The sequence below is a fragment of the Triticum urartu genome, chromosome 2A (genome assembly GCF_056163025.1).
Source record: "Triticum urartu cultivar PI428250 chromosome 2A, HENAU_Tu73, whole genome shotgun sequence".
Classification (NCBI taxonomy): domain Eukaryota; kingdom Viridiplantae; phylum Streptophyta; class Magnoliopsida; order Poales; family Poaceae; genus Triticum; species Triticum urartu.
This window is the reverse complement of record NC_141874.1, coordinates 214235670-214251042: the sequence shown is the minus strand read 5'-3', so window position 1 is coordinate 214251042 and position 15373 is coordinate 214235670. Positions and strand designations below refer to the sequence as shown.

Sequence of the window (15373 nt, the reverse complement as noted above, 5' to 3'; positions counted from 1 at the left end):
GCCGTAGTTTCGGTGCTTGATCGGTCGGGCCGTGGAGACGTACGACTACATCAACGAAACGCTTCCGTTGTTGATCTACAAGGGTACGTAGATCACACTCTCCCCTCTCGTTGCTATGCATCACCATGATCTTGCGTGTGCGTAGGAATTTTTTTGAAATTACTATGTTCCCCAACAGTTTGGGCCTAGGGGAAGGCATTGGGAAGTAATAAGTAGATGATGGGTTGCTAGAGTGACAGAAGCTTAAACCCTAGTTTATGTGTTGCATCGTAAGGGGCTGATTTGGATCCATATGTTTCATGCTATGGTTAGGTTCACCTTAACTCTTCTTTCGTAGTTGCGGATGCTTGCGAGGGGGGTTAATCATAAGTGGGATGCTTGTCCAAGGTAGGGCAGTACCCAAGAACCGGTGCACCCACATATCATTGTCGTCCCCAATAAAGCAAGAGGGCACATAGGCGGCGCATTAAATGCGTTTGTCCTATGGTGTCAGGCGATAAACTGGTACAGTGTAGATACTTTCCACCTCCTGTGTGCCACTGTGGCGACCCCTTTGACATATAAAAGGAGGCCCGAGGCGTACTGTGGAAGGATTCAGACTTTTGGGACTGGGCACGCATAGTAGCTAGTCCAAGAACTGAAGAACGCAAATAAACACAAACAAGCAGGACTAGGGTTTTACGCGTCATTTGCGGCCTGAACCTGGGTAAAAATCCCCTCGCGCTGATCGCTAGACCTACTCTTTGCACAACTCTTCACCCCCGCCAACCGTAGTAGGGGTCCCCGGGATCCCATAGGTGTCGTTTCCCCCGACAAATAGCATGTTTATTCATGGGATGCATAAGGTGCACACAATCATGCGAATCATGCAATTCATAGGATGTAGCAAAAACTCCTAAACTTTTTGAGGAAACTATGGGGGTCTCCTCATGTTCAATAGCGGAAACATAACATGGAGAAAATTTACAACATGGCAAACAATGCATGTCCAAAGCTAGGTGGTCATGGCATGGCATATGAGATAAATGATACAAAGGGAGCATATCAATGTCATCACAAGAAAAACAAATGCCAATAACCATGGGCTTGTCATCTATGCAATATGTGCAAATTGAGTTTATTTTAATGGCATATGCATAGTCACTACGATGAGATTGCAAATATGACATATGGGTGATCTCATGCATAGCATATGACAAGTCAAGCGGATTATCAAACATGATGTGACCAAGAGAATTATCACAAGAAATCATATGTAACATGGCATCACAACTAATAGAATCCACATGAAAATCATCAAACTCATCATAAATGGGTAAATCATCGCATGGGGAAATCATACTAGCGTGAAGCATGGTAATAGGTGAATAAACATCATGCAAGCAATCAATATCAAGGATGTCCACTAGTGGGACAAGAGAATCACCTTCACCTATGTTACCTTTCTCATTCCACTCATGTGGTGTAGGTGAGGTGGCAAAGACCAAATCGTGGTCAACGTCATCATCGTGATGGAACCATGTAGGGGTGCATCATAGTCCACCATGGCCAAAATGAAGGATGTAGTCGTCGAAGATCGCCGCGTCATCGTATATGGGATCTAGCACCAAATGAGAAGACACAATAGAGGTAGAGGTTAAGTTGTTAGAACTTGAAATGGCCTCACATGCCCTATCAACTACCTCACTCTCTCTATGTGGTGGTATCTCACTCACTCCCTCAAGGTAGGTGCACTCAATGTCACATATGGTGGAGTCACTCAAATCACCCAAGTAGTGGTGGTGGTGGCTCTCCTCACATGGGAATTGGAGCGACTCGTCATATATGGGGCTAGTGGTGAAGTAACTCCCACTCTCAATATGGTGGCACAAGTCACTAAAGTCATCATACGTCGCCGTGGTCGAAGGGAAAATCCCATGCTCAACCATCTCATAGTCATCACCATGGATGAAGGCCGAAGATGGCACATCATCACTCTCATCGTGGATGAAGGCCAAAGATGGCACATCATCACTCTCGTCATGGATGCAGGCTGAAGATGGCACATCATCATTCTTGTCGTGGATGAAGGCCAGAGATGGAACATCATCACTCTCGTCATGGATGAAGGCCGAAGATGGCACATCATCACTCCCATCCTTTCTCGTCACCGTGTCGCTCACCTCCGAATCTTGATTGTTGAGTTGCTCCGTAGTCGTAGTCGTCGCGAAGTGTGCTTGGGGTCGAGTAGACTTGGCCTTCATGAGTTCTTGCTCCACCTTGAGAGCACCAATGTAGTGTTCGTCGAGGGACTTGTAGTTCTCCAGGAAGATAGTCTTGGAGATGTCGTTGTTCAATCCCATCATGAAGTGGAACTTCATCGAAATGGGGTCGTCCACGCCGGCTCGTCGCAAGGCTTCCTTCATGTTCTTGAAGTACTCGTCAAGGGACCTGGATCCTTGTATGGTGTTCTCCAATTGGAGTAGAAGATGTTCCATGTAGGTGGAAGGCACAAATTCTCGCCTCATCGCTTTCTTCATCTTGGGCCAAGTCATGGTGAAGCTTGTCGAAGGTCTATGAAGCCACCATGTCGATGCATAGTGATGGAAGTTTCTTGTGGCACACTTCACTTTATCCTCGGAATGGACTTGGTGTAGCTTGAGGTAGTCGTCCATATTGCGCTCCCAGTTGAGGTACTCTTCGGGGTCATGAGTCCCAAATAATGGAATCTCATCATCGTCGGTGAAGTCGAAGTAGCTCGTGGAAGTAGTGGACTTGATCTCATGGAGTAGGAGAAGATGCCGTACATTCGAACGTGAAGATGCCTTGAAGTCACTTGGCAAATATGCCAATGTTATTGAAGAAGTCGTAGTCTTGGGGCTGATGCTGCTTTACTGTATGGTCAATGCGCACGGGGTTGCAGGAGGCCATGTGCACGGGGGTCGAAGGCCCGTGTGCACGGGGTTGGCAGATAAGCCAACATGCTCTCGGAAGGCTGCTCTTCCATTCTTTTGAGTCACCCTTGATGGCCTTGAGCTTCGTTGTCTTGTCGATGTCGATGCTTGTATGTACTTACCGGAGATGGTAGCTCGGGAGTCTTTGCACTTGAGAGTCTTCTCAACTATGAGGAAGACCACTTGCGGTTCTTGATGAGGACCTTGAGCTCCTCCATGTGCTTGTCCATCTTGGCATCGATGAAGTTCTTCAGAGCATCGAACTCATCGTCGTGGTTGTAGACCGGAGATGATGCGCTTTTCTTATCCATCACACAAGACTCTAGAAAAGGTGAGTAGGAAATTAGATAAACAATACCAAGCTACCTTTTCCTAAAGTTATGGATGTATCTCGTGTCACTCAATATAAAATGAAAGAATAGAGGAATTAGTACCAGACTTGTTCACTCACACCTACAAAGTAAAGCTTATCGAGTGGCTTGGTTAGGACAAGTGGCACAAATTCATGCAAATTGAAGTCCAAGATATTGTAAATGTTGAAATAAATCCGAAGGACTCAAAATGCAAAGCAAATGATCACAAATATAGAGGAGGGCAATAAAGAAACACACATAGTGGGATAATGGGGCTTGTGCAAGAATAAGGATGATTAATACAAAATTACCTAACGAAGACTAAGCACATGTGGCACAAACACTAGTAGAGCACTAGCTTGATTGCACACTTGGGCACGATTCACCACTTGGCATCATCCTATATGTATGCAAGCTAAATGTGTCCTATTCCATGTATCCTCATGCACACGTATCTCTTTTGATGCTCAACTCTCTTTTGCTTATAAGCTTATGATCTTTCTTTTCTTGCTTAAACATTTTTTTTATTTTTTTCTTCTCTTCCTTTCCGCTTTGCTTATGGAGCCTAAACCAATCATATGAGACAAGTATGACAAGATATGCACAGGAGTAAACATTGGCACTATATGATATATCCAATGATGCAACAATATGATATCGTATCACTATGGTGCACAAGTTTTCGCGAAGCCCGACAATACTAGGATAGCTAGTATAAATAGGTATGAAGGTATGTGCAAAGATGGTGGGGCTATCAAGATGTAATGGCAAGGAAGGAAAAGTTTATGATGGAATGGATACCTTCGTCACACTTAACCTTTCACGAAGTCGGGGGTAACCGGCCTTGCTTCCGGTTGAAGATGATCTCAAAGGATGGATGGTCGTCGACGATGCGGAATGTTATGGTGGATGTAGTTGATGGAATGATACAAGTATTTGGTGGTTGAGGAAGATGTAACCGTCCCTAAGTAGCCTAAACACCTTAGGAGACACAAATCACAACTCAAACAACCACAAATGCAATAAGAACCAAAATGGGTTAGGTTGCGGAAGTTTTATGCGGTGGTGCGGAAGTTATGGCGGAAGGCCTATGCAAAAGATGCAAAATTCTACAAAATTTTATGGAGTCAAATGGTGGTAAAACCAAGATGAGTATCTTGGGCACGTCGCTAGCTTTTCAACGAGCCAAAGAACACCCAAATCGGAGTTCGGGAGTGAAAGTTATAGCCAAAAATGTAAAGCGGTTGCTGCTGGTTTGTAGGGGGGTCGTGCGCACGGGGTCAAAGGCCGTGGACATGGGGTCTCCAGGAACGTATCGGGGGCCCGTGCTCAGGGGGTCTAGGGCCCGTGGGCACGGGGTGGACAAAAATTTCATGATTCCAAAGTCAAATTTGAGAGGAATAAAGAAAAATTGGGCTATGGGTACGCAATAGAAGGTAGATGTACTTGTTAAACATCAGATCCATGGATTGAAATGAACAAAAACTCACAAGAAACATCAAATCAAAAAAAATGCTATGCGTCTTTTTGTGGGGATTTTCAAAATTGGGCAAGAACAAGAAAAATTAGGCTAGAAACAAGGAGGGGGCTCCAATTTCGTGAGAAACCTTGGCTCGTGATACCATAATGTTTTAGGGTGGAACACTAAGTGGAGATTTTTCACGAATTAGAGGGGAAATCCCCAAGAACAAGAGGAACACAAAGGGGAAAACACAAGAGAACACTCACGAACAAGTCCAATCACACATCCACTAGACTCAAATCCACACAAGATCCACAAAGGTACATAAACAACAAGAGGAACATGGGTACATAGTAAAGTTCATCTCAAATCCAAAGGAGATGAGGTCTCGATGATCTAGATAGATCCTTCTCTTGAGGGGGTCTTGAATCCCTAGGGATCTTCTCTAATGGAGGCCTTGAACTCCAATGGAGTGTCTCTCTCTCAAGAGGAATCCCACAAGGGGAGGTACATGAGCTAAGCTCTAATGTCTAGATCTATTCTTAGCTAAGTCCAAATGGAGGAGGAAGAGGAGTATATATAGGTCCAAGGGATGAAGGGGTAAGCAAGGGCGAAATGGGGATTACATGGGCAAAGCCCGCATCAACACTCAGGGGGGCCGTGTGCACAGGGTCAGTGGAGCCCGTACGCATGGGGTATCTAGGGACCTGATGCCTTAGCCCTTGCGCACGGGGTCTGTGAGGCCCGTGGATAGGGGGTCCCGTGGGCACGGTACATGCCCGTGTGCACGGGGTCTTCAAGACCGTCTAGACTGGGAGGCCCATGGGCACGGGGTTGGGGAGGCCCATGCGCACAGGGTCGCCTGGGAACTTCTGCCTTCTTCTTCGACGGTTCCTTCTCCGCTTCCAGGCTTCCCACTTGGATGGTGTAGTTGTTCTCCTGTACTTGGACTCCTCCTCGATGAATGTGTAGCTCCGCTCACACCTATGTATGCACACGACAGAGGGGTCAAGTAGTATACCATCCTTGAAGGGTACAAGTGGACACGTGTAAAGGAGATGATTCACCTTTGTATGCATGAAGTAGACGACGCATGTGTCACTTGACAAACGGACTCTTGACATGGTGATGTCCATAGGATGCTCCTCATCAACAATTTAATCATAAATTCATAATTCATCGGATCCCAACAAACACACCACAAGAATTATATCATATGGGTCTCCGAAGAGACCATTGTATTGAATATCAAAAGAGAGAGAGAGAGACATCTAGCTACTATTATGGACCCGTAGGTCCTAAAAAAACTACTCACACATCACCTTGGGGGCAACAAGGTTGATGAAGATGCCCCCCCCAAATGACCCCTCCCCCCTCCGGTAGAGTGTCAGAACAGGGCTCTAGATGGGATCACGTCGGAACATATGCTTTTGGCAAACGGAGCATCAGGGGACCCACAAACCTGCCTGGCACACCCTACCCCCCAGGGCGCGCCCCATGGCTTGTGGCCCCCTCGTGGGTCTTCTGGTCTCTCCCCGAAGCTTCTAGGGTCTCTTATGTTCTAGAAAAAAGCGTTAAAAAGTTTTGTCGTGTTTGGACCTTCGTATATATTGATTTTCTACAAAACAAAAAACAAGCAAAAATAGCAACTCGCTGTGGCACTGGATTAATATGTTAGTCCAGAAAAATAATATAAAATGATCGCCAGAGTATGTAAGAATGATAATATAATAGCATTTAACAATCAGAAATTATAGACATGTTTGAGACGTATCAGTCTGCGGTCCAGTCGTCATGGACACTCGAGCGGGTCACCCGATGAGTGTCGTACGAGAAGATCAGACGGCGCAGAGAGCCCCTGAAAGGCCTCCGTGAAAAAAATGGCGCGGAGGCCCTTTTTCCCTCGAAGCCCCCAAGGAGGCGAGTACTTCAGCATCCTTTATAGGAGTAATTAGACGTAAGTTGTAGTATGATGTTTAGGTGCTTGCAGCTTCACCAATTATCCCTTCCAGACCTAATTTGTTGTTGGTGTGAGTACCTTTGGTTATGTGACTTGCGTAGTACACCATGTACTCACCTTGTTACAACAAACACTTACAGGTATGATGATGGACGATGTTATGCTACACCACGTAAATGCATGTTTTCCACATGTACATCATGTGAAAGTGAAGTCTGGGGATCGATATTACGTGGAGGCTAGCAAGGTATGCTAGATCTGCATTCGGTTATAGGATGCCACATTTAGTATCATTTCCATATAGCATACTCGCTATGATTGATGTCTTAGGGATTGACATGTTGTCCAATGTGCATGTTTAAGTTTTTTTGTTTTGTTGTTGTATGTTCGCAGAAAATGTTGTTGATTTAAATGACCAGCACATATAGCTAGGCCGACCCCTCATACGTCCACGACGCGACCGTGCGCATATGCAGACAATGGCTGGTCACACCTTAAATTTTCGCTCCTACATTTGGGTACCTCAATTAGCAGACTCCAAATCCATACTACACATGCATAATAAACTTCCAATACAGTCGGATGCCCGACTACTACATCATACATGTTATCGGACTACCAAATTTTGGCAGGTTCTACATACATACTATGCTATAGACAAAGATCCTCCACTCCTGCCCTTACTGGCACCCTTAGCATCTTTGTCGCGAAAGTAGCGGTCGAAGACACAATATGGATCAAGCCGAATCTCCTTCTCGTCGGAGCTATCCGCCCCATCCCTGTCCTCCTTCTCCTCTTTCGGGCGCGCGCGGGGGGGGGGGGGGTCCGGCCATGGCAGGGACCGCACGAGCTTGCTCTCGCGTGAGGGTGCACGTGTTCCTCCTCAGTCGCTTTTGGAGGATGTGGGAACGAATGACTTCCTCTTGTGCGGCGGCACGCGCCGCCACCTCCGCCTCAGCCACATCGATAGCGAGGTAGCCTCATGCTCCCGACTCCTCTACTTGTTTTGGAGGGCACACCGATCCCTGTAACCATCGTACTCCCCCAGCCGGAGAAGGGGCTACTAGCGGACCTTGAGCTTCTTGCCCCGGCTGATCCGAGCACTAGTTGCGTCGACGCAATGGATTCCCACCAGACCAAATCTAAGATAGGCCGGGCGCACTCCTCCCGGGAGTGAGGAGGGCCATAGCCTCCTACTCTCTGCATGAGACGACACTCCAATCAACAGATCAAGAGTGGTTGGAGTCGGATCTGTAGCCTGCCATGCCAGAGAAGGTCAGAGATCGCCAGAAGAGAGCTTGGGGGCGAAATGGAGTTAAGTGGCTAGGCTTTGATTCGGGGAGCAGATGGGGATGAATATGGGGTTGGGGTGGGCCAGCGTGGGCTTTTCGACATGGAGGACGAAACCCCTGGGCTTATATAGGCACCGGTGGTATCTAGGGTTACATATGGTCATTTGCCAACTAGGAATGACTAGCAGATATTTAGAGGTGTACTTGAAGTATACGCTAAGTCTTCGGCGATGTACGTCTTGATCACGCCAGGATTCGTTGCTTCTGTAGTCCTTCCTTTTGGAGATCAGCGGGCCGTAAACTCGGCCCATGGACTATGGGTCACGTAGGTTGGTACCCCCTAATCTAGGACACCATCAACGGACACGCCCGGGCCAGCCCATATCCACCCTAGATTTGGGTTGGATATGAGGGATGCCAGTATGAGGGGTCCGACTGGGTCGGGTTTTTTATCCGTCGGTGACCGGGCCGTCCTCCAGGGTGGGTGTTGGGGCCAGCCGGCTGCAAATGTGGTTAGCGAGCACGTAAATTGCGCCTGTACCCTTTTCAACAAACAATGTCTTCACCGAGGAGTTCTCAGTTACTCCTTCTGTTTCTAATTTTTGTAGAGATTTCAATACGGACTACATACGGATGTATATAGACATATCTTAAGTGTAGATTCACTTCTTTTGCTCTGTGTGTAGTCTCTATTGAAATCTTTTTGGCATATATTTAGAAACAAATAAAGTAGAAATTTCCAAGAATGTGAAACATGCAAATAACACCCTGAGCACACACCACTCATCTTTGGTCCATAAGCCGTCCTAAGACAAGACAAGCATGAACACGCGCGCAGGGGGCGGGCCTAATCAAAGGCAATATTAAAGGTTTTGAGGTGGGGGACGGCATGTGGGACGACGAGGAGTAGTTCGTTTATGACTCATTAGGTGGTGTCGGATAATTCCAACATGTAAATAATGTTGTAACCGTGGATTTGGGGAGTCTTCCCTCTTCTTCTTTAATGAATGATACGCACACTCTCGTATTTTGAGAAAAAATATACATGTGCACATGATAAAATGACAGAGAGGAGAGGAGAGGAGAGAAGAGGAGAGGAGAGGGAAGAAGAACTAGACAGGCAATAAATGGGAGTGAGGTAATAATAATATAGGTTGCGGTCTTCAAAACACACAGGGCATTTGGTGTGACCCCATGGTCGATATCTCCTATCCTCACCTCACCCTTCCCTTGCGTTCTTCAATTCAATTCTGGCCAGAAGCTTCCCTACTACTCCTCCTTACTTCTTCTATCCCACACTCCCCCTTGTGCGCAAAGATCTTCAAGCGCTTCAAGATTCAAAATGTTGGTTGGTATGCCGGAACACCTTTTATCTCATTGCGTTGTGTGATATCTCGAACGACTATGTTGTTGGGGGTGAGCCATTGTTTATCCATGATCTCACCCAAAGAGCCGGGGCACGAAGGAGGAAGCAAAGCATTCACACGGTATCATACAACAAAGAAGAGGCCACTTTGATTTGCGAGAGTTGGATGGAGATAGGCCAAGATCCCAAGACCGGTGTTGAACAAAAAGGATCCGTATTTTGGCTAAGAGTTCATACAACCTTTCACGAACGGAGGAAGTTTGCGCCCTACAAGTTTGCGAGCAACCATGGCATCAACTCAATACAGAAGAGATGGGGGTTCATTCAACAAGAATGCAACAAGTATTGTGCCGCGCTTGAGAGCGCCGAAGCCCGTCCTGTGAGTGGCCTAGGCATGGGTGACTTGGCATGACCCCTTCTATTTCATTGCTATGCCATGTTCATGTTTGTTGCATCTTGTGTCCTTCGCTATTACATCTGTGCCCATCTGTTTTATTGTGTAAGCATTCCAATCTTTGGAAGTCTTCAGGCTTGGCATAAGAACAAGCCATTCACTCTCACCCATTGTTGGTCCCTCATCAAAGATTGTCCTAAGTTCAAGGATCAATATGCCGCTCTAAAGAAGAAAGGAGGGCCGACAACTGTTGCTGGGAATGGAGATGTGCTCAAGAGGCCGAGGGGCAAGAAACTTCGTACAACATGATGAATCAAAAGGAAGTGAGGGAGGAGAGGAAGAGCGAAAGAAATGAAGATATACTTGGAGCTCCAAACGAAGAAGCTTGACATGGAGGAGGTCGCCAAGAGGAGGAAGCTCGTGATCGAGGCCACCAATGCCAACACCAAAAGCAAAAGAGGTGGTGCTAGCAATCATGAGCGTGAACTTGACCAACATGTCCCCGAAGAGAATGGTTAGCGAACCGGCAAAAGGAGAAGTTCGACCAAGACAGCCTGAACTAGGGAGGCCTCGGCCATGGACTATGGTCGCTCTTTTTGAAGGATGGCAAGTGTGCCGGCCGGTGGCTTTATTGCGAGTGAGAAAACTTGTTCATTTTAAACGTTGGCTAGTGTGCCGGCCGCTGGCTTTATTGCCGACGTGAAAACTTGAGGGTTGACCATTTTATAGGCTGGCATACATTTGTCGGCCGCTGGCTTTGTTGGCGGCATGAACTATGATCGCTGGCATGAACTACGACCGCGGTGGACAAAAAGTTCATTTACAAAATAATTCAGGCGGCCGTACCAGATGCGTCTGCGGGTTGGGCGCATGACCAGCGCATAAAAGAAAAACGACTGTATGCCACCTCATTAGTTTGGGGTTGTGCGTTGGAGTTGCTCCAAGAGCACATAAATTGCACTTGTACCCTTTTCAACAAATAACGTCTTCATCGAGGAGTTCTCAATTAGAAATTTCCAAGAATGTGCAACATGCAAATAGCCCCCTGACCACACACCACTCGTCTTTCGCCGATAAGCCGTCCTAGAAAAGACAAGCGTTGTCCTGGCGCACATGACAAACAAAATGACAGAGAAGAGAGGAGAGGGAAGAAGAACGAGGCAGGCAATAAATGCGGGCGAGGTAATAATAATATAGGTTGCGGTCTTCAAAACACACAGGGCGTTTGGTGTGACCCCATTGTCGATATCTCCTCTCCTCACCCTTCCCTTGTGTTCTTCAATTCAATTCTGGCCAGAAGCTGCCCCCCTTCTCCTCGCTTCTTCTATCCCCCCACGCTCCTCCTGGTGCGCAAAGATCTTCAAGCGCTTCGAGATTCAGAAGGCTGGTAGGTACGCCGCAGCATCCTTTTATCTCGTTGCTTTGTGTGATATCTCGAACGGCTGTGCTGTTGGGGGTTGAAAGAAAGATTGTTGGTGAGAGCTCCTTTGGGGATCCAATCCAGAGGTCCTGCCCCTCTCACCATTTCTTCTTGCGATGGTTTGGCTTGGTGCCATTTCCCTCGAATCTGTCCCGGATTGCTAATTGTCTGTGGTTCCAAATGTTTTTTTCTTCTCCCAAATTGTCACTTGTGTGTAGACTTGTCCATTATTTCTTCATTTTCTCCTTAACTAGCAAGATTGTGTTATGGAGAGCTCTTGACCAGAGCCGCTCGTCTGGTGCTTCTTCTCAAGGAAATCTTCTGTTCCAGTTCCTGTGTTCGTCCGTTTCAGTGTTCCTTAGATTAATGAGTTTGGCCGGCGCTGCCACATGATTTGGCGCCGCATTAGATTATTAATCAATCACTAGACCAGTAGCCCAAGGTATCCAAGAATAGATATGCAGAAAAAGAATGCGGCAGGAGGAAGGAAGTGGTAGGTTCTTTGCTTTGGCCCAGTTGGCATCCCATCAAGTGATGCTTGATGCCATTTGTTTCTTGTTGCTGCTGCTGGTGCTAAAAATCATTATACTTACTTATTAGTAGTACTACCACTTCTCTGAAAGGGGATAACATACCAATGTGGCCTACTTATTAGTTTTTGTAAGCTAAAACATTTTTGTCTGAGAAGTAGGCCTACATGATATACAGTACATGGTCTAAAGGTAGGCATCAGTAGATGCACTGAGGAAATTAAGGCAGAAAAGAAGGAGCAGAAAGCATTTGAGAAAAGGGGATAAAAATGTTTGTGTCTAGTGCATCTTGACACCTCAGATGCTGGTCAATTTGTCCTGAAAAGGCCCTCAATCAGAGGCTTAGATAACATGAGCTATACTTTTGAAAGCATGCTGAGATTTTTCTTAATCCTTGTAATTGTTTGTCAACACTGCATTGGTTGTCCATTTGCTTCCTCCTTCTGGTACTAGTGTAATGTATTATACTCCTACTAGTTTCAGACTGTCGGTGCTCGGTCGCATCATGTAATTCAACTCAACGTTGTGCAGAAAAAATATATCAGTTTTTCTGGGGAAAGTGGTGTCGTTCTTAAGCATATCTACAGTGTTTTTATTGTGTAAATCGTATTGGTACATGATGTGACTGCCCATCAGATTCTATCGGAACAAAGGTGTCATTTCTGCAATGATTCGGTTAAATTTGTCATAACTCTTGCATTAGGAGAATGAATTGATTAGATTTGTTGGGTGGACATGATAACTCTTGAATTAGAAACACAAACTAGGCTGATTTGTTTTGTGGATACCATTAGTCCTCATCTCGGAACAGAAAGGGGTTGACTGCCATGACATGCATGTTACTCCCCTAGTGGTATAATCATGACAGCCCTATCATTCTCCATGTTTTCTCAAGTGGCAATCATGGAGGCAAGTGTCTGTTATTATACACCTCTCATCTTGCATGGCGAGAACACCATGATTTTCATCCTAGTTGTCATGCAACTTTCTCCCTGTCCCTGGTATAGTGTTTTCACCTTTGCAGTACACTGCCCCTGTCTTCTCTCTTGTCAGTAAATCTTGCTTCATTACCTTCCTCATTTGTGACAGAGCCTAACCAGTTACCAGTCTCTTCTCATAAACAGATCATGCCGTGCGCCGCCGAGCTTGTCAACGGTGAGGGAGGCGCCATCAAAGTGGGCACAACCGGCACCATCGGCTCGCTCATGACGAGAGAACTGGAGGCCATCAAGGTTGCGCCGCAAGGAGCTGCCACCCCGCGCCTGAGACGCCAAAGCAGTCCGGTTTGGGTGCCCTGCGGCGCTAGCCCCCGGAAGATCATCCCAAGGAAGAGCTCGTCCAGTGTCTCCAGCAGCAGCAGCAATGGCAGAGCTGACCGTGTGAGCGCTGAAGAAGCCTGCAAGACGAGGAGGAGCTCTCAGCGGAACAAGTCCAGCTCCCCGATGCTGCACTCGGATGGCGCGCTGGTTGACAGGAGCCCCAACTTCGAGAAGGCCAAGAAGAAAGGAAACGTGCATGGCGTCGAGGTGGTGGATGTCAGGTGCGGTAATCCGATGAGCAGCCGCCTCAGGAAGCTGGGTTTCTCCAAGCTGTCGGAGACCTTTGCCTAGCCCTAACGGGAGATGACTGAAATCAAAGCTGCTGCTGCTGCTGCTGCTGCCCTTTCCTGGAGGGCATCTTGGGTTTCTTTGTGCAAGCCTTTGGAGGGCAGTACGATGCCATCTTTGGTGAGCACAATCATTTCATCCACCTGACTGCATCCCTCTGTGTCGCGATCCCGTTTAGGTCAGCTTTCCTGCTCATGTGCTCTGATGCGTGGAAAGGTAGTCTATGAAAAGCATTTCCCGTCAGAAGCTAGATGTCAAATTGTCAATGGATGATATAATGTAGTTCTCGGAAAACCTCGCGCTTCTGGAGTACTCCCTCCCTTCGGAATTACTTGTCATGGAAATGGATGTATCTAGATATATTTTAGTTCTAGATACATCCATTTCCGAAACAAGTAATTCCGAACGGAGGGGGTAGCAGATAAGACTCCTAGACTTTTGAATTGAGTTGATGCTCTTAGGCCAACTCCAACCGCACGACCCTAAACCACGGACGTCCATTTTATTCGGATTTTGTTTGTTTCGGGATGGTAATGAGGCCGTGTCTGCCTAGATTTGTGTTTGCGCCGGCCGGGCGTCCAACAGGTAGCCGCATCTTCTGCCCCATCTCGTCTGCCGAAGACCAAGTACAATAAAATCAAGCATAGCAATTGTTTAAATCAAACATATCAACATGTTCTTTTTAGAGGGAAAGGGCTTTTCGCCCCGGCTCCATTTGTATTACCAAATGAAACCCAGAACCACCAATCTTCGTTACAAGCACGCGGGGGGATAAACAGCACACACGCTGCCCCAGCAAATTCAAATAAAGAGCCTCAAAAAGGGCAGAATTTGTGAAACTCAAGCCACTAAAGCAACTAGAGCTAAAAGAGATAAACGCTAGTCTCAGAAGGAACTAACAACCAGCCCCCAGCAACCAGCAAAGAACATAGTCACTGGATCTCGAGATCTTCACAGTTTAAGTAGCACCTCCGAGCATTGCCTCAGGCCTAACCAGGGTCTGGCCACACTAGAAGTGGAGGGGCTCGCGCTTCCTGTTCCAGATTTCTCACCAAGCACATCACCCTTTCTTTGACAGGGCCAGAGCATCGAACCATCCAACTGCCGAGAGTACAAGCAGTTTTCCTCCACAAAACCTGCATCCCAAGCCAGGGTACATGATTGAAACAAATGTCATTACGATATTTCCATAGCGACCATAGGACAACAGAATGTAACATGCAGTCCGCTGGGTGATTTTTGTTATTAAACCACCAGGCCATTATGTCTTCAATGGACATTCCAGCTCGCTTCTTGGATATATCAGAGATCACTCTCCACAGTTCTATCGCAACGACATAGTTAAAAAATAAATGATCTACAGATTCAGATTCACCACAGAAAAGACTGGTAACATCCTCTACCTGCTGTCTTTTTTGCAGATTATCTCTCGTTAACAGTTTGTTTTTGGCCATAAGCCAAAGAAAAATCTGAATCCTCAGGGGGACATTTATTTTCCAAATAACTGTCAAGTTACCTAGCTGAATCTTTCTAAGATTAATAATGTTGTATAAAGATTTAACAGTATAAACTCCTTTAGCTTCATAGTTCCAGAGGATGGTATCCTCCTTATCCTCCAGAACAACATCACGAATGCGACTAAATAGACCATGCCAAATGGCTAGCATTTTTTGGTCAAAACACCTCCTAAAAGTAATTTTCAGGTTAGTGCCATCCCATACTTCACTAATGGAAGCATCGTGATCATTGGCAATACTGTATAACTCCCAATACTGGGTAGCAAGGGTGGTATGCCCAATCCATTGGTCTTCCCAAAATCTAATGCTATTGCCATTACCCACTATCCAAGAATATCCCATTTTAGTGGCTTTAGCAGCCCACAGGATCCCTTTCCAGAAGGGGGAAGCACCATTACTAGAACAGGTAAAAATGTTAGGGCTGCGAGTTCTATATTTGGCATCAATTACTTGCTTCCAAATCTTGCCCTCATCCTGGAAATACTCCCTCCGGTCCTTTTTACTCCGCACATTAGCTTTGACTGAAGTCAAAGTTTGCT

General features: G+C 46.5%; 1 protein-coding gene and 1 pseudogene across 4 annotated transcripts; one reads left to right on the top strand and one right to left on the bottom strand.

Moving 5' to 3' along the window:
• Positions 1-1336: 1336 nt before the first annotated feature.
• On the bottom strand, positions 1337-2678 carry LOC147984617 (uncharacterized; annotated as a pseudogene).
• Positions 2679-10852: 8174 nt separating this feature from the next.
• On the top strand, positions 10853-13611 carry LOC125536834 (hexon). 4 transcript variants are annotated; one of them, XM_048700111.2, is made up of 2 exons: positions 10853-10942; positions 12835-13611. In XM_048700111.2, the coding sequence occupies exons 1-2, from the start codon at positions 10874-10876 to the stop codon at positions 13318-13320; spliced, it is 555 nt and encodes a 184-aa protein (XP_048556068.1). In that variant the 5' UTR covers positions 10853-10873; the 3' UTR covers positions 13321-13611. The 4 variants fall into 4 exon arrangements, with proteins under 4 accessions (XP_048556068.1, XP_048556069.1, XP_048556070.1 ...); XM_048700112.1 differs by having other exon boundaries at positions 10907-11151; XM_048700113.2 differs by having other exon boundaries at positions 10929-11147.
• Positions 13612-15373: the final 1762 nt, after the last annotated feature.